This window comes from Physcomitrium patens, chromosome 12 (genome assembly GCF_059467195.1).
Source record: "Physcomitrium patens ecotype Gransden chromosome 12, ASM5946719v1, whole genome shotgun sequence".
Classification (NCBI taxonomy): domain Eukaryota; kingdom Viridiplantae; phylum Streptophyta; class Bryopsida; order Funariales; family Funariaceae; genus Physcomitrium; species Physcomitrium patens.
In genome coordinates this window covers 6316332-6342289 of record NC_143421.1, presented here as the reverse complement: position 1 = coordinate 6342289, position 25958 = coordinate 6316332, and the positions used below count along the sequence as shown (strand labels likewise).

The following is a 25958-nucleotide window of genomic DNA, read 5'->3' as shown; positions in this document are numbered from 1 at the left end:
TAAAATGATTCAGTAATTAGTTCATAAATTAAGAAATAGATAAAAATAATCATCAATTATGATTTATGATTAAATTAAAATATTTTATTATTCAGCATGTGAAGCTTCAATAATATATTTTAATTTTAAAATTTTTTAAAAAAAACATAACTTAAAAAAATTGAAATTATAAACAAGTGCCAATATCTATTTTTAATATTAATTATTAAGAGTTCAAATAATTATGTTAAATGAGTCTATATATATAATGTACTAGCCTTATAATATATATATATATATATATATATATATATATATATATATATATTTTTTTATTGGAGGCACTAGATCATTATATATAATGATCGAGGTGTCAAAACTATTTGTTGTCTCTAGAGTTAGTAATTAAGTATTTCAAAAAGAAATATCTTGATTTGAAAACAATTAATGGTGTTTTAATGGTATTACAAAAAAAAAAAAAAAAAAAAAAAAAAAACTCTATATATATATATATATATATATATATATATATTAACTTTAGATTTGCTTTCTTTCATACAATTCAAACCAGTTGGATGTCTATTGTTACAAATATATCATACTATGAAGCATTTGACGTAAATTGTTTGAGTACATTAGTAATTTTAAAAAATTTGGCCGAATTACCAAGATAGCATAATTAATGTTAGAGTTTTTAGATGATTTTCATATAAACAATAGCTCTCATAATGACCTGTGATTAAACTAAAAGTATTATGGTTATATTAATACATTGATAAATATTGTTAAAAATATCCATCTAACTATAGTGTATATATATATATATATATATATATAATATGCTAAATAAGTTTTAATTTTCTTTACTATATTTCTCATTATTTTGTGAATATGATATCTTTATTTTTGGATTGCATATGACTGTGGATGGTTGAAAGTAAGATAAACCCATTGTAATAAATTTGTATAATAATTACATATTTTTGTAAAACATATGTATATATTTTTTTTGAATTAGTTACTTATTTTTTACATTTGCCACTACAAGTTTTTGAGCAACACAATTGTTGCCTTGTTTCTAATCTTAAAGGTAGTCATGTTCCTAATCCGATATTTATTTACTGTATTTCTTCTTATCTTTGTGTCTTTGACAATGTTCAATTTAATAAGAGTAATCTATTTTTTATTTAAAAAATTAAAGAATTTATATGACTTGGATTGAAAGATTATAAAAAGGACATAATTGAAGTTCTAAGAATTTTTAAGTCCAAATTAGTATTGAGTTATAATTACTAGTTTCAAGTTAAACACTCTATGCCAAGCTATATATGAAGAATACACCACCTTCTGATGATGGTAGTCTGTGATAACACGGAATATTAAATATTATTAATATTATCAACAAGGAATAATATTATTAACAAGGAAAAAAACTGAGAAGTGATGACGTGACACACCCACATCAAACTCATCCACTTTTTCATCCATCCCCTGGATCGACGACGGGGCTTCACCACGTTCATCCAGTCTTCACTCGAGCGTGTCTGCGTGCTTTCGTTCGTTCATTCGTTAGTTCATTGCCTTTTATCCGCGGTGAAAGTAGTTTTTTATGCGAGTATCAGTTTGTGGAGAGGGAAAGGGAAAAGCTTGCTACGTGGAGGTCGAAATTAAGGCTGCAACCGACCTACCAGCCTCGAAGGGGTCGACGTAGTGTGCCCCGCTTTGAAAAAAAAAGCCTGGGGAGAAGGTCTATCCACTTCGAGTGAGTTTTTCTAAGCTTGTCGAGCACGTTGGTGCGGCACTCTCGCCGCGCTGGGAATGCTTCCGGCCTGCGGCGTTGCCCGAATGCTGCATTGCCATTCCCTGTGGTGGTAATGCCACTTTCGATCGCTCTGGCGCTTCTTCATCAGAATTTCCTTGTGAATTTTGATTGTTTCTCCAGGTCGGAGCGAGGGTTTTTGCTGGGGGGGGGGGGTTATGAGGGTCGAGCTTGGTAGTCGCTTCGTGGCTTGAGTGGATAGATGTGGGGTTCCGTTTGGTGAATTCCGGGGGTAGCGTTGTTATTGTTTAGTTTCTGTCGACGTTGAGTGCACGTGAGACTTGGAAGCTGCGTCGAAGTGTGATTGGTATTCTTCCTATTGTTATTTCAATTTTATCGTGTTCTCTACTGCTTCAATGCCGTGGCTGTGCGAACCTTAATTTGGAACTGAAGTGGTCGGTTTGTTATTGTAGTAGGCGAGCTAATTGCAGCTTGAGCTGACAAGGGAGTTCCTCGCGTCGAGTGAGGAATTTGAGATTTGACGGAGTGTTGTCGGTGTCCGCGTCGGCGCTTTGGGTTTGGAGATTGACAATTTGAGGTGTGTTTTAGTGGAATTATCTTCCATTGAATCCCATTGAATCCTTATCTTGGGAGGAGCAGCGCTTTCTCATGGCGCTCACTTCCCATTCTAGCTCAGGTTCGGTTGAGGGAAAGAATGGAGTAGGAGACACTCGCAGAAGCGTCCAGGTTAATAAAGTCTTCTGGAAAGCCTCAAACCCCAGGGGTTTCCGTCTGCAGAAGCTCATGAGCGATGACCACCTTGCAGGTATGCTCAATGCGGTCGAAAATGCATTTCAAATCGGTCAGAGGGCCTATGATAAGAAGCTTCAGCAGGGCTTTCGCTTGACTAAGTTTTGCAGAATTGAGTTGCCCAATGCGTGGCAATGGAAGAGTCGCCAAACATCACGAGGCATTCATCAACAGAAGCCCTTGGGAACCGCTGTTTTATCTACCAGGTACAGCATTGTTTCTGTGAGCATCTGTATCGTTTTGATCTCATATTGGAAGTATGAGGTGCTTTCATGTACCACAGACTATTTCACTTCCTATTCGGGTCTGGAGGACTTTTAAATTTCTTTGACCCGACGAATGGTTCTTGTCTATGCATTGTTGTAACAACATCCAGAACGTGCTTTCTTACACTCTCATGCATCAGAACGTGTATTATGAACACCGGTGTATCATTTCATGGCGGTCCTGACTTTTGCTATTACGAATGTAGATTATGAGTGAACCTTCTGGAGTGACTGTAAGTTGTGAGTTTTTCCTGAAATTTTTCGGTATGTCCAGAATGACGGCGTTCCCTGGTGCATTAACCGCTAACGCAGCAGGGGGTGGCAGTCAGGAGATAGATGAGTTGGAGGCGCAATTTAGAGTTCCAGAAGTTCCTGGTTTTGATAAGCTACTAAAGCATCCTCTGGCTCTTATAAGTTTTGTGCCAAGAGAGGTGGCTCTGTTCTTTGCGGGAGCTATGGCTGGTGCAGCTGCAAAGACAGTTACAGCTCCATTGGATAGAGTAAAGCTTCTTATGCAGGTGAGCGTCCATGAGTTGTGTATCGCGGTCTAACTCCAAATCTGCCAATTTCTTCAAAACTATTTGTCGACTAATGCTGGCAACTGCATGTAAATGTGTATACTTGTAGATCAAACACACACTGCTCTTGAAATTAGTTCCACTCGATAATACGTATCGCTTGTTTAAATTGAAGTGAAATTCGACATTCATGTATTAGGCACTCTCAAATTGCTTCCGTGTGTGCATTTCCTGTTAAAGTTTTTCAAAAGTTAGGAAATGTACCAGTAGTAGATGCCGACAATGTTGTTTTTAGAGTGCTTGAATGCTTGAATGTTTGTTTCTGTGTAGAAGCCTTACAATCTCACACAAGCTTGCATATTTGTTTCTAAACGCAAGGCTGGATGTGCAGGTGCACGGAGTACGGATGGCACAAGAAGGTAGCAGCAAGAGCATTGGACTCCTGGAGGTACACCAAGCCATATCTTATCTAGCATTATCCTCAACAATGGGACTTTTCAGTTCTTTTTTTGCAACTGCTGTTAGGAAGTTATACTTTTGATTTCTCTGAACCTGCGCTTATTTTACATCATCTGCTGCAGGCAGTATCTCACATAGGGAATCAAGAAGGCATGGCAGGTTTTTGGAAAGGAAATGTTCCACAGGTATTTGCTTAGAGCAATAGGTTCAACTTGGCACACAGTCGGTTGTTGAAATTGTTTCCTCTTGTGGAGAGGATTTAATCTTTGATTAATAGTATCCTCTTCTGTAAAATCGAAGTTCCTTTTTATTTTTCATGTCTCTGCTATCACGTCTTTTTTCAAACAGTTTCAACCTTATTCTCTCTTTTGGAGCAGCTTTTCCAGTGGCTTTAGTTTTTATTGATGTCCTCTGAAGAAGCTCTTCTGTTTATTTCTTCTGACTATTGATTATTCTGGTATGGCACATGTGAAGGTTGTCCGTGTCATACCTTACAGCGCTGTACAACTCTTTGCATATGAAGCTTACAAGGTCATCCTCTGCATTGATTACCTTGGTTAATTAGAAACGATTCTCATGACCATGGGTTCGGTTGCGTCAAGTTGCTTCTTGACATATGGGTTCTGGATAACTGCATTATGATGTTTCGTTTTAGTCCCAATGGTGCTAGAATGCAAGATCTTTTGCGGAATAGATCAGCATTTCCTTAATTTCTGTTCAGTCTGCAAATCATGCTACTCTCTTGTATTCTGTAAGAAATTCACTGAGAAATTCTTACGATTTACATCTTGATTCGATTGTGTGTCGCATAGGATGATGGATGCACTCCTGACGCCCTGTTACGTTGTGATTTTTGCCTACAGAAATTGTTCAAAGGTGAAGATGAAGAACTTTCAATTGTCGGTAGACTTGCTGCAGGCGCATGTGCTGGCATGACCTCTACTTTGGTAAGCATTGAGCTGTGTAGAGTTGGGATCCACCTATGATAAGTTGTTTTCTGAATTTGTTTTTCGGGAACCTAACTTTTATCTTTTTTATTTTCTCGGTTTACTGCATTCATCACCAGTTTGACCTGGTCATGGGAGCTTTATTTTTTGTCTTGGCATTAGGAAGTGTACTAACAAAAAGGTGATTGAAGCGCTGTGTTCAATGCCGCCAGTGTAATCTATCAATCTGCGAATTTTCTTAGTAGGATGGAAGTAGTCGTGGAGATCGACACACGGAAAGTGGGATGATGGTAGATTGTCTTAACATGATTTTTTTTTGTGCTGCACCTTCCAGGTGACATATCCATTGGATGTATTGCGTTTGCGGTTGGCTGTTGATTCAACTACGAGATCGATGGGTCAGGTACATTGAATGCAGGAATTTCTCACAATCTGGATAGTCATTTGCATATTGAACATTAGTCCACGTGTAGTTTAGTACCTTCTTTTGAGTGCTTTCCAAGCTCGTAGCTTTTATTGAATCAGTCTTTTTTCCAGGTGGCGGGAACAATGCTTCGAGAAGAGGGATTAAAATCATTTTACAAAGGGCTGGGACCATCTCTATTGGGCATTGCACCATATATCGCTCTTAATTTCTGCGTGTTTGACTTGTACGTTCACCTACAAAAAATTTCATGGGCTTATATTTATTAGATGGCATTTTACACGTCGTATTGTGGCTATGATGTTGTCGATTCTGATCTATTGGATGGTCATCTGTATTATCTATGATGCACATATGTCGCATTTATTTGTACTTCTGACAGACAGAGCTCCGCATTTTCTGGTTCTAGAGAACGATTTATTTACAAACTGATTACTTGGTATTCTTGATTACGAGCAGGGTCAAGAAATCTCTTCCAGAGGAATTAAGGAAAAAGCCTGAAGCGTCATTTCTGACAGCCTTAGTGTCGGCCTCCTTCGCTACGACCATGTGTTATCCGCTTGACACTGCACGGCGGCAAATGCAAATGAAGGGCTCACCGTTCAACTCTTTTCTTGATGCTATTCCAGGTGCGTCATTTTACCACGTTTTTGTAGATGGATGTAGAAGGGTAGAATGAAACTATCCATGTATAAATTTTGAGTGACTTCTGTGCAATACTTTTTGGATATGATGTAGCCCGTTATAGGTTGATTGTTATAAGTTCACTAACAAAAAGTAAAACATGGAATATACTTGTAAATCTTTTTGAGAACGATCCTCCACAATATCATGAAGACATTCCCCTAATTGTGTATTTATCTGAATCTCCTTTTAGGTATTGTTGCTCGAGATGGTTTCCATGGTTTGTACCGCGGTTTTGTTCCGAACGTGCTGAAAAACCTCCCAAACAGCAGGTATCATATCTTAATCATTCATGCTGTTCACAAGATGTGCCAGTTGACAAGGGTTGTACCATGTAGGTGTATGCCAGTGCTTATGAATATGCGAAGAGAGTCAGTTTTAATTCGTTAGATCATCGTCGAATAAGTTGACCCACACTAGTCCCTAAGTTTGATATTTAAGGATGTCTATCTCAACGTCTTTTTTCTTCTTCTTTTATTTATTTATTTATTTATTTATCTTAGACGAATTTGAACACTTGGTATATTTAATGTTAAGGGTTTTTGCTTTGCTTTTAAATTACTGAGTTGTTCTAAAACACCCATTCGAGTGAGGATCCAATGTTGAGCTCTCCTCTTTTGCAGATGAACTAACGATTCTCGACTCTTGTTTGTAGTATTCGATTGACGACCTTTGATGCTGCCAAGAATCTAATTACCGCTAGCCAGGCTGAGTACCAGAGAGTTCTCGAAGAGCATCAGAAATCTTTCACCAGTTCTTAGACGTCGACATTATTTTTAATTCATTTACTTAGTCCACATTTACAATTTTGGCTTGGATGGTAGTCACTTTATTCAATTGAAGATTCCCAACCATTTGAGGATGCTTGTCAATGATGGGACAAACCTTTTGTAGGCTAGGACAGTGTATCCAGAAAGTGACAGTCTTGGCTGACTTTTTAGTTATTGATAACACATTCAAATTGTCCATGCAGATCCTTCACCACGATCCGCCGTATCCTACCACCCGTATTCTATTCGTAGATCTTAGTGTTAACTGACCACCTGCTTTTAGTTCAAGAGATAGTGTGGTGCCCAGGCGAGACCAGTGTGTGAAGGAATTTCGATACGAGTCACCTTTTACTATTTTTTCGTTAAACTCGAGAAAATATCAACTTTTTACTGTCAATGAAGGAAATTTATTGCAATTTCATAGTGACCCAAGGTACTCATTGACAAGGATTCAGTTTATGTGTCTTCACCTTGACAAGTGATAGACTTGCATGGTAACTATAGTAAAGTTAAACAGTCTTAGTGACAAGTGGGTGTCGGTGGAATTTGTGCATGCTAGATGTGACACCTTCGTCGACATTAACCTCAGCAGTAGTAAGATTGTGACGAGCTGTACTCCTTACTGAGATGGTGCTGATAAATCCCAGAGTCAGCTCATACATTTGGGCGACCACGAGTCTCCAGTCCAGTATATTTGTGGCTGCTCGTGTTGGGAGTTGGGTGTGGGCGAGGCTTGAAGACTCAAGGAACTCTCCAACAAGACAAGCCGCATCGGTAAAATACTCGATAAATACTTCCAGTTGTGGGGTTCTTTACTGCAGGGAGCCCTATTGGTTGAAGGTAACCAGTTGGGAGAGACGATCCCCCAGATGTAGTGCTGTTTTGAAGCAGACGAGTAGGAGCTCTTCAGATCTTCATTGGAGGCTGCCATGCCTCAGAAGCATTTGAGAGTAGCACAAGAACCTCTTTCTTCACTCTGGGTTTTCTTTTATGCATTGAAGGTCAGCCGTGTGCATTGCAATGTTGCAGAATGGGTCCCAGATCCCGAGTTGATGTGGTGAGAAAGACATGTTTGTTTTCTCCAAAAAACAAAAATAATCACAAAAGCACATCACTTTCTTTTCTTTTCTTTTCTTTTCTTTTTTAATGATTTTATCAAACTTTGAATTTTTTGAATGGATGATTTTACAAGTACTTACACATATTGGTAATTGGAACTTTTGCTTTAGAAGCAATATGTAAAAGCAAATTTTTGTTGTGCTGTGATGTGCAATACAATAATAAATTATAATACAAACAAGACAACCAAGTATGGCACAATAACTAAATAAAATAATAAAACACACAAGCAAAAAAATTACAAAGAGAATAAATGCATGCAAGAAGTGGAACAAGAAGGGAAGAACAAAGGCGGGTCCAATGTATATTCCCCTGCAAATAGCTTTAATCTCGGTTGAGTTCCCTTAGAGGAGACGCGCAAAGTGTGGCTTTTTACTGTTCACCAAATCTTTAGTTGCAGAATGTGGCATTTTTTGCCAACGTGTTGGTTCGAGATCGGCGCGGTTTTGTGAGGGATCCGTGATGCAGCTTGCCCCGTGATTCGCCGAAGCCAACCTGCTGCTCTCAGTTGTCACGCAATTCTCAGCTCCGTAAAGATAGTGTTAGAGAGGCTGGTTGTCTGATTCACCGACTGGCTGCCTGACTTTTTGTTTTTTTAGCAGAAGCTGCTGTTTCTTCCCTCAATCGCAATGACGTTGGTTGCGAGCCGCGGTAGGATGAAGGTCGTTGTGATGGTGGTAGTGTTGATCGGGCTATGGTTTACCCTGGTGCAGTAAGTTGAACTCCCTGTGTACATCTTCGATCGTTGATCAGCTTCCCAAAGTGTCTGTTTTCGGTGCATGTCTCTTCGCATCTTTTTAAATGTGGAGAGTTTGGAAAGGTCATGTGTTTGTGTGGTTTTCTGAATGATAGGTACGACAATACGTGCACTCTGGGACGGAAGGAGGAGTTGTCGAGGAATATGGCGGGCTTTTCCAAAGGCTTAGGTGAGTTGAGTCGATGTGCTCAGATTACAATATGGATTGTTTTTTAGGGTTTTTAGGTGATTATGTTAACTACCCATCAGCAGCAAGAGGCTTGATTCTGTACGGCAGTTTCTGTTTCGACGAGCAATTGTCATGTTGGTTCCTGACGCATAGGTCCAGGCATTCTGTGTGACTCTCGAAATTTTGTCGGTAGGCGTGGTGAGGGATCTTTGCAGAAGGAAAGCGTATTATAGACTTTTTCTCCTCGAATCCGCTTGCTTCTGAGCGATAGAGGTATGACTGGTTTTTGTTTTATTTCAGCTGGCCAGCAAAATGGTGATGCAGGATTCAGCACGGATCAGGAGTCATCTATGGAGTAATATTTCCCTACGTTACTCTACTTGTACTCTCATAGTGTTCCTTTCACTGATAATCCCCATCTTTGTACTTTTAACCCCTGAAGCACTGTTGATTTATGTCTGTCTTCACCGTAGTCTGTTGGTCCTAACTCCGGGTAGGTTGCAGTTCAACGTAGAACTGCCCAAGTCGATGATTTAGTTCTCATGTGCCAAAGCACCAGAGTGAGAATCGTGTGTATTTTGATTCCCAGGTTGAGTGGCTTGCTTAAAGAGGCCATGCAACACGGGCAAGTCGGCAAGCCTACAATTCACCTAGTAGAGATCATGGAGGCGATGAGTCGGCCCTTCTTCATGTTCGTCTGCAGCAACTGCTACTGCGACATCTGTGACAAAGTGAGAAACTTAGGTTACTGGTCGCCAGTGGAATCAATGATCTTTCACACTGTTTTAAAACGCCATGGCTGCAGAGGAGGCAGAAATCTCGTAATAGACATCGGTGCCCATGTAGGCTACTTCTCACTCATAGCGGCGTCTTACGGGTGCCGAGTGAAATCTTTTGAGCCCAATTCTGTGGCTCTTCGCTACCTCAACCTCTCCAGAGCTCTAAACAATTACGATCAAATTAACTTATTCCAGAAAGGTGTAGGCCAAGCGGACACAAAAGCCATGTACAAGCAGACAGATACATGGGCTCTGAACGGATTCCTGAGGAGACGATTGCTGGAAACAGTGGAGGTCACAAGGCTTGACAGCATTGTTGATGAAGATGTGCTCCTCATGAAGATAGACACCGAAGGATATGAAGTGAATGTCTTTGCTGGGGCTAAGAATCTCCTTTCCGAGCACAGGGTGCATCACATATTAGCAGAGGTGAAGCAAGCAGGCTCACCATCAAAGAGGGAATTGTTGTATACCATTGCAAAAACAGGTCAGTTCACACATGTGTACAACTGGGATGAGGTTATCACTCCACTTTCAGTGCCACTGGATCAATTCACTCTGCAGAATGCTACTATTGTTGACGTAACAAGCATTGTGCTCAACAAGGATATTGCAGGATACCTGCAGTTTCAGGACTTTTGGTTTTGTAGAGAGCCCCTGCCTTGGTTATGAGAACACTCGTTCTCTAAGTGTTTGGCTTGTGTATAGGCTTCGCATCACATTTTTGTATGGCCCGATAAGATACCCACATCAATCAAACTTCTACTCTATTTAGAGACTTATTTTTATTTGTTATTATAATTTTTTTTAATACTTTTTTTCAGTAGAGAAATGTTTCAAACTCTCTTGTTAAGTTGGTTTCCGTTTTGTGCACTCTTATTCTTGCGCTGTTTTTTTGAGGTTGGAGGAAAATTGAAAAGAAGAGCAAGTGGTGTATCATCATGCCCTTGAATGTAATTTTCAATTAGTTTAAGTGGTTGTTGGAGAATTTGAAGGAATTTAAGCAACGGATAATAGCTTTGTATCATGACCAAAGGAATTAAACTGAAAAAAAAAAAAAAAAAAAAAACCCATTGCTTTAGTATAACTGAAATAATCAAACCAATGAAAATATTGTCATAGAGCCGCCAAAGGGACCCCACCAATGAATCACACCTCTTCAGTACAACTATGTGGAACATTTTTCCATGTTTTACCATAAAATGCAATGGGGGCATTAGAAACTATATATCACTAGGTATTGTTGATAATTGGTTAAAGAAATTACCGTAATTGATTCAATTCGTATTAACTAATGAATAGTCGAAAGCATAAAATTTTCGTTTTAGAAATATACAACTTTGTAGAAATTTACAAAAAAAATAAAAAAACAAAAATAAAAAAATCATTAACAAAGAAATAACTTATAGCTTTTATAAAAATAGTAAGGAAATTAACAATAATTTTGTTAATTGGAAGGATATTATTAATAATAATTTGGTAATATTACCAACAATTAGATGTAATGAAATTCATCATTACATCAATACATGGTGATGAAAGCTTTGATGTCATAATAGAACAATTTTCGAATTATATTGGAAGAAGATGTAAAGATGCATTAAAAAATCAGCCTGAAGAATAGATAGTTGGAATATTGTAATTGAAAAATATTATAGTTACATTAAAATATATAATTTACAAAGTGAAAATGGCATATGAATATTAAAATAATTATTAAAGCAACAAAATACAGTTTATTAAAAGTAGACATACAAACTCAATTATGCAATAGATATAAGTGTGGTTTGTTTCAAATCAAGACTTTTTTAAAAGATTGCATACAGAATAAGAATTTTAGTTGTAAAGAAGCTGTTTAAATTTATTGTTAAATTTAGTTTGATTACAAAAAAAATGGATTATATTTGTAACATAGAAATATAAAAAAGATTATGAATTTATCTCAATCAATTTGATCACTCATTGCACATGCATTAGTCAAACACAATAACAATTGTGAATGAAGAAAAGAACTCTAGAGATACAAAATCAAAAGATTTGTAAAGAAGGATGATATTCTTTGGACTAGTCAGGAATATATGATGTGGTATAAGAGGATAAAAACAAAAATGAATTGATTTAAGATTTACTTCGGTTAATTTAACATTCTTTCAAAGAATTAAATACTACATGTTAGAGTAAATTAAGACTTAAGATTAAGTTTTAATGTATAATAAAGTACTGAAATACCCTAAATAAAATTGGGTTTCTAAAATGAAAACATTCTACATAATTTTAATACTTTAAACTATGTAATGAAATATAATAATGATAAAAATTTGATATATTTTAAATAGTGAAAATTTTTATAACTATTTTATAATATAATATGTTTTTTTATATATGTTTAATTAAAAAATATTTTATTATATGTAAAACATATATAAACATGGTTTTATATAAAAATTATTAACCCAACTTCTCTTGAAAAAAATTATGTAAAAATTATTGATATGTCTATATTCATACCACAAACATGCTTTAAATAAACCTTCAAATATTCAAATAAAAATTATTTACACTCCTAACTTTTCCAATACAAGGATTCATCTCAATTTCAATACTTCTAAACCCTTTCAAAAAAGTTTCATTTACAACTAAAACATCATTTATTCTCAGCAATAAAATAAGTTTTTAATTTGGGAAGCCCATGGATTTATTAATAGCCAAACAATGGGTTCCTCAAGAATGAGTAACGAATGAAAAAGATATGAAAGAGAGAAGAAACAAGAGTGGATGAACGATGGACGTAGAGCGAGAATGGACGAACGTCGTCGTGGATGGACGAAGAATGGGTGACGGAGTAACGGGGGAGATAGGACGAGGCGCCTCTGGATGGATGAAATCGGGTGAAATGGATGGACGAGAATCAGGCGGTTTTTGTAGTGAGCCGCGCGGCTTCCGCGCTCACAACGTCCCAGTGCCCCACACACCCCCTTCCCATTCTCCCAGTTTGCTGCAGCCAGGAACCAGATCGCATTCGATGCAGTGGGGTCACTGCTTCATCTTTCTGAAGCCTTGGTTGTCAATTGTAGTCGAGCTCTTCTTCCTATTCTTCTTCTTCCCCCTCATGATGCTGAGTTTGACGAGATCCGGAGAATTGTAACTGCTCTTGGTTGCGTTGATGTCCATGCACCGTCGATGGGTACCTGACCCCAGTCATCCCAGTTTGAGATAAGAAAAAGTCATATTTGCGCGCTGAAGAGGAATTCTCGTAGTGTTTGATTGTTGTTGCTGGCATCACGAGAGAGAGAGAGAGAGAGAGAGAGAGGAAGAAAACTGAGAGTCTACTGTTGCCGGTCCAGTTTGGGGTACCATGGGAAGGCCGGCTCAGATCCACCATACAAATTGCCTCCTCCTGCCTCATCAGATGACGCCCCAAAGACGGTCTTCTTCCTTGTCTAGCGCCAAGTAAGACAATCAACTGGAATGCTTCTTATGGCTTGCATGTCTCGTGAAGCTCTCACACTTCAAACTTTCTTGTTGATTTGGACGTTGCAATATGAGTGATCACTGCTGTTGCGACTTTCGAGACATTCCCTGGATAACTTTGTTCTTCGTTATTAGTGTTTAACACTGCAGATTTTAATTTAGCGTATTGTCAGGAATCCTTCTACCCATTTCCATCTTTTGTGGTCATTCGCTTCCAATATTTTCCAGATTATTTAAGAGTTGACTGCAGATAAAGTCATAAAGAGAGAAGTGTGCTGTATTCAAGAATGATAATGTGTTTCTTTTATCAAGTTATGTACAATGCTTCAATGGCGCAGACGATGGCATTGAAACCATCCATCTTATTCCCGTCTTCCAACATAACCGCGTGTCATCTCGAGAGTACATTAAGATACTGCTTGCAGCTCGGTGTGTGATCCTGGGTCCCGAGTATGGAATAATCATTCTTTCAGGTTCATTGGCCGAGAACGCACAAGCAGGAGTAACGATTCAATTTACCAGTTCAGAATGATACCCCTGCCATAGAAGTATTGTTCACTGCCAAAACAAAGCAGTAGCTAACAGTGCCGAAATGTGAGACCTGTGCAGATTCGGCAACATCATGGTCGGTAAACTGATTGCATGCATCGGGATGCTTCTGTGGGCGGAGATCTTTGTGAGTGTCACAGTCTCCTCCTCAGATCTCGACGCAGATTTGTGGGAGAGCGAGACCGGCATGAACATAAAGCCATTTACCGCCGCAGCCCCCTCACCAAACACAACAACCGCAGCCAACTCCAATATACCCAAGGACAGCATCCTGATCGACAACGGTGATTTCGAGAAGTGTAATACCACGGTTAATATAACAAGTTATGCCGACTCCACATCAACTCCGATCCCAAACTGGACAGTGGGGGATGCGGGCGTGGAGATCATCCAGGGCCCGGACTACAAGATGTCATCCTTCGATCCGACTGGCAAGTATTGCATCCACCTCAACGAACCGACCAACTCGACAGCAACAAATGGCACTCAAGGATCGATCTGGACCACGCTGCCTGCCAATCCCACGATGGGTAAATTCTACACCGTGCAATTCGATACTGCTCGGATGCCCAATGCGGCTTTGAATCTCATCCCGTCGCTCATGGTGTCCTCCATTTCCGGAACCACCACGAACAACAGGCAGCTCCTCAAGATCAGGTACAACAGTTCTGACAGTCCGACGCAGATCACTTGGGTTCGTCAGAGCTTCATCTACGAGGGCAGCGGCGCCGCCACCAGTATCATGTTCTCGAGCATGTCGAATAGGTATGGCCCCTTGATCGACAACGTCGTGATTTTGCCGGGGAAACACGCACTCTCCGCTGCCATTCCTGCTGCCCCCCTGGCTATATTGCATCGTGTGTGTCCTATCATCACTGCCGTTGTCGTTATGGCCTTTCACTGCCCCCAGCTTTTATCATTCTTGTAATCGATTGTAGCTAACAACTTTCCCGATTATGAACAAGTTGCTGATCATTTGCTTATACGTACTAGGTTATTGTTTAGCTCCAGAGCCAATCTCGTCATGAATCTGGCTTCTCTTGTGTAAACAACTCTTCTGTGGCAATAAAAATATTTTTTATTGAAAATGTGCGCAAGGTTCCCATCGTCAGAGCATTACTTAATCGATGTACTTGATTTCTACGTCTCGTGCCGAATTCTTAAGGTCGATGCATTGCAAGACTGCTGTTCACGAGTTTTAGCTCAAATGCACAAGTTACGTGCATCCTTACCATTGAGAGTGACGAATAAGTAAAACTTAATCCCTCACAATGATAATGTCGTTGCGTGGAACAGATCCTCGACTAAGTATTGGACACATACATACACACATGCTGACTCACAGAAAGAGTCATTTATTTCGACGTGAACAGTGGCACATATACACAGATGCTGGATTCCAATCTCTTCTCTAAGTTGTGTTTTGCCAAAGGTTTTGTAAGAAGGTCTGCAATTTGATCTCGTGTGGGAATGTAAAGATTATCTACAATCCTTGCGAGAGTATTTTCATGGATGTAGTGCAACCATAATTCAATGTGTTTCATCTGTTCATAACATACAGGATTTTCGGTAGCTTTCAATGCACTTTGGTTGTCACAAAAGATGGTGATAAGATCAAGGATGATTTCGTGAATCCTTGTTGATAAGGTTCTCAACCGAATAGCCTTTTGAATTCCATCTACTAAGGCTTTTGTCTCTGCATCTGTTAATGATACTGCAATTGTATCTTGATTTTTGAAAGATCAAGAAATTAATCCACTTGCAAATTTAAACCCTTAACCTGTAATTGATTTTTTGTTGATACTACAATTAGTTCAATATGCGTCTGTATATCCAGTAATGGTGGTCTGTATATCCAAGGATGCAAGGATCCATTCTTCCATTCCAAATTCCTTAAGAATTTGTAGAGTATAAGTTCTTTGTGAAAGAAATATTCTTTTTTTGATTCAAAGGAATTTCACACGTAAATAGAATGTTGCATTGCTAAGATCTATAATATCTAATCTTTGTATGAGCTAGCTTTTAATATATCCCAAGTATTTCTTATTTGAGCATATAAGTAATAAGTCATCCACATATAATATTGATAATATAATTTCTATAACATTCTTAATATAAAAGAGTTTGTAATTTATTTTTATAAAAGAAAATTTGTGTTAATGAAAAAATTCATTTATTGTTTCAAACCATGCTTGTAGAACTTGTTTGAGTTCATTCAATGATTTTTTTAGACGACACTATATTAGAATCACAAAATCCTTTTGGTACTTCCATATACATTGTTTCTTTTAAATCTCCATTCAAAAAGATTGTTTTTACATCAAAATATATTAGTAGCAAATCACTGCTTGCAACAAGTAGTACTATCGATTATACATCTTTTCATTTTGCCATTGGGGCAAATATTTTATTATAGAGTGTAGAATAAGTAGTTATTTTTGGAATGTAGATACCTACTGTATAGTGTAAACATGGATAGATAACTGCTGAAAAGGTGGTTCAGCAGGTAGAATGGATGAATAGTCAAGAAAAGTAGTTATCATCTGTAGTATAGGAGTTGATATCTCGGGGTAGTATAAGGAGGATGGGAGAGGGGAAGAAAATGCCAGACTATGAGAGTTGTGAGCCGGGGTAAGCTTGGTGCTACTTCTTTTCTTTTGTTTGTTATTTTCTTTAAATAAGAGGATTGAAAGTTTCTGAATATTGTAAAGTGAATTATGGAATGGAAATGTGATTGGTATTATTTGAGAAGAAGAAAGATTGAATGCTGAAATCTGATTGTAGTTCAGTAGAGAGAATGAGTCTGTGTTTGTATGAAACACTGTAATGTGAATGGCAGTTTTGTGTGAAGAATTCCAGTGATTGGAACAAGGATAATTGTGTGCTGAAAGCTGTGAGGGCGCAGTATTACAGTTGGAGATTATGAGGATGAATATATTGGTGGAAATAGTAGTTATTGGTATAACTGAATTGCTGTAAAGAAGAGACCAATAAGATGAAGGAGGAGATTGTAGTTTCCTTGTTTATTCAGATATTGAAAATAGAGATGATACATTTAGGAGGTAATTGATTGTGTGACCCTAACGTGAACGCTTAAGCAATTAGTCATTCCCCATGTTTGAATCTCCCTACACGGGTTTATATTGGGAGGTTTCTTCCAGAATAAGTAAAACGAGCAATCACATTTTGGTATCGTTGCCGCGGAGTGATAATAGCTTTGAGTGTTAGGAATTAATTACCAAACGTGTGAGAAAATTGGCAATGGAAGACGATTTCAGTAGTATTTGAAGAAAGAGTATTGTTATTAAGAATGAGAATTTAACAGTAAAGAGAATAAAGCAATCAAAGGAAAGAACAGAGAGATCGCAAGCAAGAAATTTGTTACGTAATGAGCGAGATCGCAAATTGAAAAAGAAGCATCGACAAAGTTGGATTAAGCCATGGTTGCATGCTTGTCGACATATTCAATCGTACCCAGAAGACGATCGACTTCTAATATTTCAGAAGTACATACCATTAAAGAAATTGCCAAGAGTACTTGCGGGGAGTGCTGCTAATAGTCCAGCAAACCTCTCGAAGCCGTTAACAAAAAACGAGGAAGGCACAGAGGAATTAGGTACCCTTTTGGGTATCTTCTCAATTAGAAATACGTTTGATCCTAACAAGACTGGTTCTGAAGATCGACATAAATCACTTGCCAATAAAGACCAATTCAGAGTATATCAAAACCTGTTGTTTTCACCTCATTCAACCAGTAAAATTATTTGGAGATAATAATAGTCAATCGAGAAGGCTTGGAAGTCCGAAAAAGGCTTTTACAGGAGACAATTTTTGTTTTAATAAGAAATTGAGCAGAACACCAGCATCTTTAATGATGTCCAGAGGACCAGCAGTTTCGATTGCAGTTCAAATGGGTGCAGTGGGCGATTAAATGACTAGCATCGTGCCATTACCTACTTTTGGGGTTTTCCAGGTGCGGATCCAGATCAACATTTGTCTCAATTCTTGACAGCGTGTGTAGCCAATAATGGAAGAACAGAAGACATTTAGCTGAGATAGCTGCCAGCGACATTGAAAGACACAACGTTTGAGTGGTATAACCACCAACCTGTGGGACAATTTATCAATTGGAAAGCATTGAAAAATGCATTTTTAGCCCATTTTTGACCAATTGGTTTTAAAGAACGTCTTAGAGAAAAATTAATGAACAGCAGAATGGTACCAGAGGAAGCGGTACAGTCATATTATGGTCGTGTAGCGGATATACTTCAAAAATGGCCAAATAACCAAATACCAGAATCATTTGTGTTGTCCATATTAGTTAATGGACTACACCCACCAAAATTGAAAATGTTTGTAAAGGAGGCCCAATCAGCCACCATTGCATCATCTCTTGAGCGAGCAAAAGTATGGGAGGAATGTTACTATGACCAGAACTTAACAGTTGGAGCCACGATGATTCCATCTGAAGGAGGTTATCAAATGACAAATTGGAATGACACATCGAGAAGTTATTTGAGAAGGAATGATTATGGTACAATTCCACAGGGAATAGTGGATGCTGTTCCATTGCAAGTTGTACCACCATCATCATCACACCTGTATGCGCCTTATTCCGCGTATCAGAAACCAATACCTACAAAGGAATTGCCAAATGCATTGATATCAAGGGATCTTAATAAGTCATTGCTGTTAACATTGACGAAAAAAATGGATGAATTGGCTGTGAATCTAGCCAAGGATAAAGAAAAAAGGTATAAACCAACCAATATGCATCCCAATGTGTGGTACAGCAATTGTAATGGACAAGGTCATTTAGTAACAGAATGTCCTTCACTACCCCAAATTACTGTACAATGTACCTTTTGCGGAGGCAAGCATATTACCACCAATTGTTGGAATTTACGGAAGCAACAACAACTCAGTAACCAGATAATGACTCAACCAACTTCGTGGGATGTCAATCAAGTACAGACAAATAATAGGTTTGGCTGGAATGGAAATTGAGTGAATAAACAAAACAGGAATTATTCTAATTTCCTTAACTCTGAATTTTACCAAGAAGGTGTATGTAATACTCACGGATTGGCGATGAACCAACCAAGATACCATCAATATCCACCCATGACGAAGCCAATGCCTGACTCTACAGTAATAATGGATCAACCAAGATCCTTTACTCATTCGACATGAAACAGACCTAGCCGTTATATACTCGTAGAGACACCCAATATCCCTGAAGGAGTTGGCAGGAGACCACTTCATTGTTATCGTTGCAAAAAAATTGGTCATTATGCCAATGAATGTCCTAATCCAAGGGCCAGTGATGACTATGCTCCAATATGTGGAAATTGTAAGAAGTCTGGTCACACTTATCAGCAGTGCAATGCACCCTTTAATTATAATAACCGAGACTAGCAAATGCAAACAAGCCAACCGACAGAGAACAAAGGCCCTGTTCAACGAGACTCACCAGTATATCGTGTCGAGGTGGTAAACGCAGTGCTTACCAGAGGCCAACAAAAAGACAAGAATCTAATTGAGGACATGGATGAATCAATCGCAGGAGAGCAAGTATCGTCGTCCATAGGGCTAAATGAACCAATATTAGTATTGAGACATATCCCAATATTGAAACCTCAACAGACTGAGGAACCCAATTCAGTCCTACATACCAATTTACTGGGACCATCAAGATTGATCCCAACTGACCAAGTACCAATACTTGTACAACCCAATAAAAGATCTTACGCATTAAAGGAACCTTTAGTGGTAGACAAGTTGGCGAAGTTACCAACAACAATCCCAATCGCCAGGAAGGAATTGCTACCGAACGGAGTAAAATCGAAACCAATAAAACGCAAAAGAACATTGAGAATTACTCTCAGTATGAAACCCTACGACATTCTGAGGGATTTGGATGTTATTCAGCCTTCAATTACAATGAAGCAACTTTTGGCTATAGCACCGGAATGTCGATCTACATTGAATTTAGCATTAATACGACGAAGATCCCGCATTAAAGAAATTCATGAAGTTAGCTTAAATCCAGATCCGGGATCACCAACAATCGATGTATCAATCAATGGCATTTTAATTCCAGGGGTACAAGTCGATGGTAGCTCCAGTGTGAATTTAATGAACGTGGATACAATGGAGGACTTGGATCTAAAGTAATTGCTACCTACGACATTGGTCTTGCGAATGGCAGATCATAGTCGAGTAAAGCCAATGGGAATCTTACGCAATATTGCCACTGTAATCATGGGATTGACATACAAAATCGATTGTATTGTGTTTCGATTACAAAGTTCTACATTATCGTATCCCATTTTATTGGGCAGACCTTGGCTTTATCAAGCCAAAGCTAAGAACGATTGGGGCTGAGTCACATTGAAAATTGAAAAAGATCGGGACCAGATTGTTCTACAGATGTACCCAGTACAATATCATGGAGAGTCTCAATTGCCAACATCTGAATTAATGTCAGACAATGAGCTTAGCTGCGATGACGATGCAGTAGCATCAATTACGGAGGCGCTCGTGGAGGCAACACTATATCTTGGAGTGGTGTACTAATGTGGAGATCCGGAGGAGTATTTGATATACCTGACGGACTCAAAAAACTCGGATTATGTTAGTATTGATTGGATGACCAAGTATGATGTGCACCATGTTAGTACCTTGGACACAAGATTCAGTACTTCGTACATGTTGAACTTATCGACTGACTTTAAACTAGCGTGGGGGTTGAAACAGAACATCACCGTTGCACCTTTATGTCAAACTATCAACTTGGCGACCATAGCAGAACCTTGGACAATTAAGGTCTACGAAGGTATTAAAGAACAAGAGTTGACCTACTGGACCGAATTTTTCTTGCATCATAAATCCACTTTTGCTTGGACTTATGATGATTTAAAATGTATTCCCGCTGAAGTCTGTGAGCATCGTATCATTTTAGAGGAGAATGCTAAACCAGTACGACAGAGGCAACATCGCCTTAATCCTAAATATTCCCTCACGGTGAAGGAAGAATTGGACAAGCTTCTTGCGGTTGATTTTATTTACCTGGTACCAAATAGTGAGTGGGTTTCTCCAATCGTGATGGTACGGAAGAAGAATAGAAAAATCAGGATATGTCAAGATTTTTGAAAGTTAAATGTGGCCACCAAGAAAGATTACTTCTCATTACCTTTCACAAACAGTAGGGGTATCATGTTGTCGTTATCACCATTAGGTAAAAGAATAGGAGTGGGGCACCAGTTGAAGTCATTCTGTGGTGTTGTTTTGGGTTGGTTGGAGTGCCATTTTCTTGTATTTCTTGTATTTTTGAGAGTAGTAGTTCCAGTTAAGAGTTAACAGTGAGGAGCCAATCACAAAAAAAAGAACGCATGGTGGAGACCCACAGGCAAGAACTATTCCGCGCTCACAGTAATTCAATTTTGGAATTAGAAAAAGCAAAGGGTTAGTTGGTAATGGAATGAGAAAAGATCGAGTTATTGGCACAAGAGAAATTGGTATTGAGTGACCAATATAGATGTAAAACGGAGCAGTTAAGGGCTGAAATTGAGGCCTTGAATGCCAAGGTGATAAGATTAGCAGAGGATTTAGTCAATATTGGTCAAGCATAAGTATCGATGTTGCTAGTTCCCGAAGTTCCAAAAGAGAGGAGTCACTTTCAGAGCCAGTTGGAATTGAGAGATGCCCAGATCCTGAAATTGGAAGCTCAAGTCCGTGAATTGGGCGAGTACAATGAAGACCTTTCAGCTCAGTTGAGGCAGGAGCCGATGGAAGGATTGGAGGAAGACGAAGATTTACAGTTGGAATCGGAATCGGTAGAACCAATAACAGATACTGCGGCAATTGATTAATTAGATAGGCTAGAGGGATCGCAATTTTTGTAGAGTTTTGTTAGATAATTTTTAGATAGGTATCAATTGAATATTTGCGAGGACGTTGCACAATTAGGAGTGGAGCTATGTAGAATAAGTAGTTATTTTCGGAATGTAGATACCTACTGGTATAGTGTAAACAGGGATAGATAACTGCTGAAAAGATGGTTCAGCAGGTAGAATGGATGAATAGTCAAGAAAAGTAGTTATCATCTATAGTATAGGAGTTGGTATCTCGGGGTAGTATAAGGAGGATGGGAGAGGGGAAGAAAATGCCAGACTATGAGAGTTGTGAGCCGGGGTAAGCTTGGTACTACCTCTTTTCTTTTGTTTGTTATTTTCTTTAAATAAGAGGATTGAAAGTTTCTGAATATTGTGAAGTGAATTATGGAATGGAAATGTGATTGGTATTATTTAAGAAGAAGAAAGATTGAATGCTGAAATCTGATTGTAGTTTAGCAGAGAGAATGAGTCTGTGTTTGTATGAAACACTGTAATATGAATGGCAGTTTTGTGTGAAGAATTCCAGTGATTGGAACAAGGATAATTGTGTGCTGAAAGCTGTGAGGGTGCAGTATTACAGTTGGAGATTATGAGGATGAATATATTGGTAGAAATAGCAGTTATTGGTATGACTGAATTGCTGTAAGGAAGAGACCGATAAGGTGAAGGAGGAGATTGTAGTTTCCTTCTGTATTCAGATATTGGGAATAGAGATGATACATTCAGGAGGTAATTGATTGTATGACCCTAATGTGAATGCTTAAGCAACTAGTCATTCCCCGTGTTTGAATCCCCCTATATGAGTTTATGCTGGGAGGTTTCTTCCGGAATAAGTAAAACGAGCAATCACATAGAGCCATTATGTTGTCATTGATACAACCTTTGGAAGTGCTTCATATAATTCTTATGAATCATTTTTGAGAATAGAATTTTTTTGTGATTATATTACTTCACACCATCCATGATGTAAATTAGCTTTATGAAATGATATAGGCTCTAAAGGATTCTCCATGATTCCATAAAAGCAATCAAGTCCAAATAGATGACTAAATTCTATAGAGTTTGTTGATATAGTAAATATCTAATCTTTATATAATTATATAGTAAAAATGAAACTATTTTTTAAACATATTGAAGATTCTTGAGACCTCTTTGGCAATAATCTAGGCTCAGATGGAATCTATATTCTTTCAAATATGCTAGAGGGTAATATAATGAGAGACAACAAAGGTAATAAGTTTTAGCTATTTGATATTAGAAGATCTTATTGTATGCCTTTATTAGAAGGAAGAATAGATGATAATAGGCTTTAATATAATTATGAAGATTTTGGTAGATTTTATGGCAATAATGCCTTATGTGAAGACAAAACATGTATTGAAATCTGATTTGACGAAGCTATTCTATATAAAATACTTGATTCATCAAATTTGATATTTCTAGTTATTATCAACTTCTAATTATTAAATATCTATATTCTAAATTCTTTTGTCACATCATTATATTCTATAAACATGCCAATCTTGGTATATAGCATCAAGTTGTCATCTATTCATATATATGTATATATATATATATATATATATATATATCTTTGATTTATAAATCTTGAAAAAAAAAGATTTGTTTTTTTTTCAAAGAATCATTCAAAGGTGTCATTTTTGGATTTGAGCTAGTAAGTGACCAATTCAATAAGAAAGCTATGGTGTTAATTGACTCCATCCATAAGAATCTTAGTGTACCAATTTGTGCCATCATATTTTTTGTTGTTTCAAGCAACTTCCTTTTTGATTTCTACAATGGCATTTTGTTATGGTATTGCTGCATTAGTGAGTTTTTGTCTCATTCTAGTATCTTCACATAGATTAGTAATTTTTTTGGATAAAAAATTTGCCTCTCTAATTACTTTTGATAGAATATTTTTTTTGCTTCATTTGTAATTTAACATAAGCTTGAAGATTTTGAATGTGATAAATACATTAGATTTATTCTTAAGTAATTTAATCCATATGTATTGACTATAGTTGTCAATTATTATAAAGAAATATTTTGAGACTCTAAAGGATATAATAAAAAAATATCCACAAAAATCCAAGTACAGTAATTCAAAAAATTCAATTGTCCTAGAATCATTAGATTATACAAGGAATTCTTTGAATTGTTTCTCTTAATGACATTAGTTACATACTTCCTTGTGCATGAAAATATATAGAATACCTATTGCCATTCTTATAGTAGAAAATTTATGCAATCTATTATAACTCATATATCCAATCCTTTGGTGCTACATTCTTATGGTATTGGTGTTGGTTTGAATTAGGCTTACTAGAATATCTAGATTTCTAGATGATAATTAGTACATGCCATTTCTCATGTGTCTATGTCATTTATTGTAAAGAATGAATTTTTTGTCATCAAAACAAACTATAAATATTTTATCTATAAATAAATTTATTGATAAATTAGATAGATTGATTAGTTTGATTCCAAGTTAAGCTCTTTTATTTGCCTCAAGTCTCTGCATATCAGTTAAATGCACTTAACACATATGAAAAAGATGACCTTATTTATTACAATAAAAGCATCGCATCATATTTGATTATAGTGAGTAATTTAGAGAATACAAGATTTGTGGTGAATATCCTTGCTAAAAGTTCATTTCTCCATGACAATGAATTTAGAGACTTCTATCACAATGATATTGATTTTCTCTACACAAGTATAGGACTTTGTTGTTGATTGACTTCCCTCCTCTTTTGCTACATTCGAGACTCTTTTTTCTAATATTAACCTTCTTTGGAACTGCTCCATAATTAGATAACTTTGTGCATTGATAAAGTTTTGTATGAAGTGGTCAAGAGTGTTAGAGAGAGCTTTTACAACAATTTGAACTAGGTTTACATTATCAATCTTGACACCTATTGCAAATAGTTGTACAAAGATCTATCTAAATTGATAGAAGTATTGTTCAATGCCTATGCTCTCAAAGAAAGAAATGAGCAAAAATCTATTTTTTAAAGCAAACTTTCTACTATCATTATTGATCTCAAAAAATTGACACAAAAAAATCTAAAAACTTTTTGGATTTTGATATTTATCAAGCTCTACCAATAAATTGGGCTTAATTGACATGGTGAGGATATACATCATGCATTCTATCTTATCCTCACCTAACTCTTCTATCAACTATGCCTTTATCAACTTCGTCAGAACATGAAGAGGCACTTGGAGATTCAAACAGAAGAGTCCAAAGTTTCTCTAGTTTTGCAATACGAGTAATCAAGTACTTCCACACGTGAACGTTTGATGATCCCGCAAGCTTGGCCTCTTCTGGAACAATACTGTCTTCTGTCATGTTTGCTAGCAACTCAACTTGCTCAATACGGTAATGTAGATAGATCTGTGAACTTCTCTCAAGACATCACAACATCGCTCTGATACCATATTCTACACATACATACACACATACTGACTCACAGAAAGAGTTATTTATTTCGACGTGAACAGTGGCATATACACACAGCAAATGTGATTAGAAACAACTGACGAACACAGTGGCTGGAAGGTCGGTGAACAGAATAGTGTCAACACGAAGCTCTGAAACGAAGTAACTTTTGTCGGAGCTATGCTGAATCAGACATGCATCTTGCTGTGCACCATCATCGACTTCCTGCAGTCTGTTTCTACAGTAGAGGCAAAGTTGTCTACGGTCTTTGATTCTCCCTCAAACTTTATTTCAGCCAACGTTACTATATACCTCGACACCTTGAAATCTTGAATTTGTGGCGTACATTCGAAATTTTTGACAAGTCATGAGGTCTCTATACCCATGAAGAAATACTTTTCGCACCCCTGCACCTAAAAAGACGCTGGCAAAAGTTGAATCTGATTATTAGTGTCAATTATGCAGCAATCCCGACTGCAGTAAATATGTTATTTCTGATGAACTTGTACATGGATGCATGTATGTCAGAAATCGCTCAAATATTCATTGAATGGCTGATCAATTACTGGACTTGGAGCATCAAGCCCAGAGTTAGCAGATTCACAAAAACTCTCAGAAGGATTCGGCAACGTGGAGGAGGGGAATTCGGAGGAGATTTGTTTTGTATGTTTGTGAAAAAGCTGCTGGCGGCGACGGTGGCTGGAACACTGGAAATTGTCTCATTGGCGTCCTTGATGCTGTTCTTCAAGTATTCATACACGCAGACATTGTCCAGCAAGGGGCCAAAGCTCCCGGGGAGCTTACTTTGGAAGGTAACCTTGCACTTGATGTCGTCTTTCCCGGTGGTAAAAGGAAACTCGTAGGTATTCCAACCAATGCTGTCGATGGAGAACCCGCTGCTGTCCATGTCCACTTGCTTGGTTAACAGGAACTCGGCACTGGGTATTCCCTGCACTACCACCGCAAGCTGCCCTGTGATGGGAATTTGCTGCTCGGGATTTATGGCAGAGTCGAAGAGCAATACATGCTGCGTGCTGGGTTTGATGGCGAATGTTGTGCTGATCGTAGCCGACTGGTCATGCGCATTCAGGTCAAGCATGTAAGCAGTGTTGTCAGTGGAAGCTTGGTACCGTGATGCGTAGGCAATCTTGAGAG

The 25958-nt window shown here is 37.8% G+C and overlaps 3 protein-coding genes across 23 annotated transcripts; all 3 read left to right on the top strand.

Annotated features, from left to right (window-relative positions):
* The first annotated feature begins 1717 nt into the window (after positions 1 to 1717).
* On the top strand, positions 1718 to 7740 carry LOC112289686 (putative envelope ADP,ATP carrier protein, chloroplastic). 20 transcript variants are annotated; one of them, XR_016505745.1, is made up of 14 exons: positions 1718 to 1850; positions 2212 to 2336; positions 2565 to 2754; positions 3140 to 3332; positions 3724 to 3780; positions 3914 to 3976; positions 4266 to 4322; positions 4655 to 4738; positions 5073 to 5141; positions 5276 to 5388; positions 5622 to 5791; positions 6040 to 6118; positions 6502 to 7049; positions 7176 to 7740. XR_016505745.1 is itself a non-coding variant. In XM_090254696.1 (13 exons), the coding sequence occupies exons 3-13, from the start codon at positions 2567 to 2569 to the stop codon at positions 6605 to 6607; spliced, it is 1179 nt and encodes a 392-aa protein (XP_090110822.1). In that variant the 5' UTR covers positions 1718 to 1850; positions 2212 to 2336; positions 2565 to 2566; the 3' UTR covers positions 6608 to 7740. The 20 variants fall into 20 exon arrangements, 16 of the variants coding, with proteins under 16 accessions (XP_090110822.1, XP_090110819.1, XP_024390890.1 ...); XR_016505743.1 differs by having other exon boundaries at positions 3089 to 3332; XR_016505744.1 differs by having other exon boundaries at positions 1771 to 1921; positions 3089 to 3332.
* A 162-nt stretch (positions 7741 to 7902) lies between these two features.
* LOC112289688 (uncharacterized) lies at positions 7903 to 10228 on the top strand. Of its 2 annotated transcripts, XM_024535128.3 has the most exons (4): positions 7903 to 8447; positions 8588 to 8661; positions 8962 to 9016; positions 9251 to 10228. In XM_024535128.3, the coding sequence occupies exons 1-4, from the start codon at positions 8365 to 8367 to the stop codon at positions 10110 to 10112; spliced, it is 1074 nt and encodes a 357-aa protein (XP_024390896.1). In that variant the 5' UTR covers positions 7903 to 8364; the 3' UTR covers positions 10113 to 10228. The 2 variants fall into 2 exon arrangements, with proteins under 2 accessions (XP_024390896.1, XP_024390897.1); XM_024535129.3 differs by lacking the exon at positions 8962 to 9016 and having other exon boundaries at positions 8188 to 8447.
* Positions 10229 to 12525: 2297 nt separating this feature from the next.
* Positions 12526 to 14548, top strand: LOC112289422 (uncharacterized). Its single transcript, XM_024534618.3, has 2 exons — positions 12526 to 12890; positions 13521 to 14548. Exons 1-2 carry the CDS (start codon positions 12796 to 12798, stop codon positions 14386 to 14388), a joined length of 963 nt encoding a protein of 320 aa, XP_024390386.1. The 5' UTR covers positions 12526 to 12795; the 3' UTR covers positions 14389 to 14548.
* Positions 14549 to 25958: the final 11410 nt, after the last annotated feature.

Coding starts and splice junctions, on each gene's coding strand:
- LOC112289688 (XM_024535128.3), top strand. CDS start 8,365: ATGACGTTGGTTGCGAGCCGCGGTAGGATGAAGGTCGTTGTGATGGTG. Junction 8,662..8,961: donor GGGCTTTTCCAAAGGCTTAG/GTGAGTTGAGTC, acceptor GTTTTATTTCAG/CTGGCCAGCAAAATGGTGAT. Junction 9,017..9,250: donor GATCAGGAGTCATCTATGGA/GTAATATTTCCC, acceptor TTTGATTCCCAG/GTTGAGTGGCTTGCTTAAAG.
- LOC112289422 (XM_024534618.3), top strand. CDS start 12,796: ATGGGAAGGCCGGCTCAGATCCACCATACAAATTGCCTCCTCCTGCCT. Junction 12,891..13,520: donor TCTTCCTTGTCTAGCGCCAA/GTAAGACAATCA, acceptor AGACCTGTGCAG/ATTCGGCAACATCATGGTCG.
- LOC112289686 (XM_024535116.3), top strand. CDS start 2,408: ATGGCGCTCACTTCCCATTCTAGCTCAGGTTCGGTTGAGGGAAAGAAT. Junction 2,755..3,088: donor ACCGCTGTTTTATCTACCAG/GTACAGCATTGT, acceptor CGGTATGTCCAG/AATGACGGCGTTCCCTGGTG. Junction 5,792..6,039: donor TTTTCTTGATGCTATTCCAG/GTGCGTCATTTT, acceptor ATCTCCTTTTAG/GTATTGTTGCTCGAGATGGT.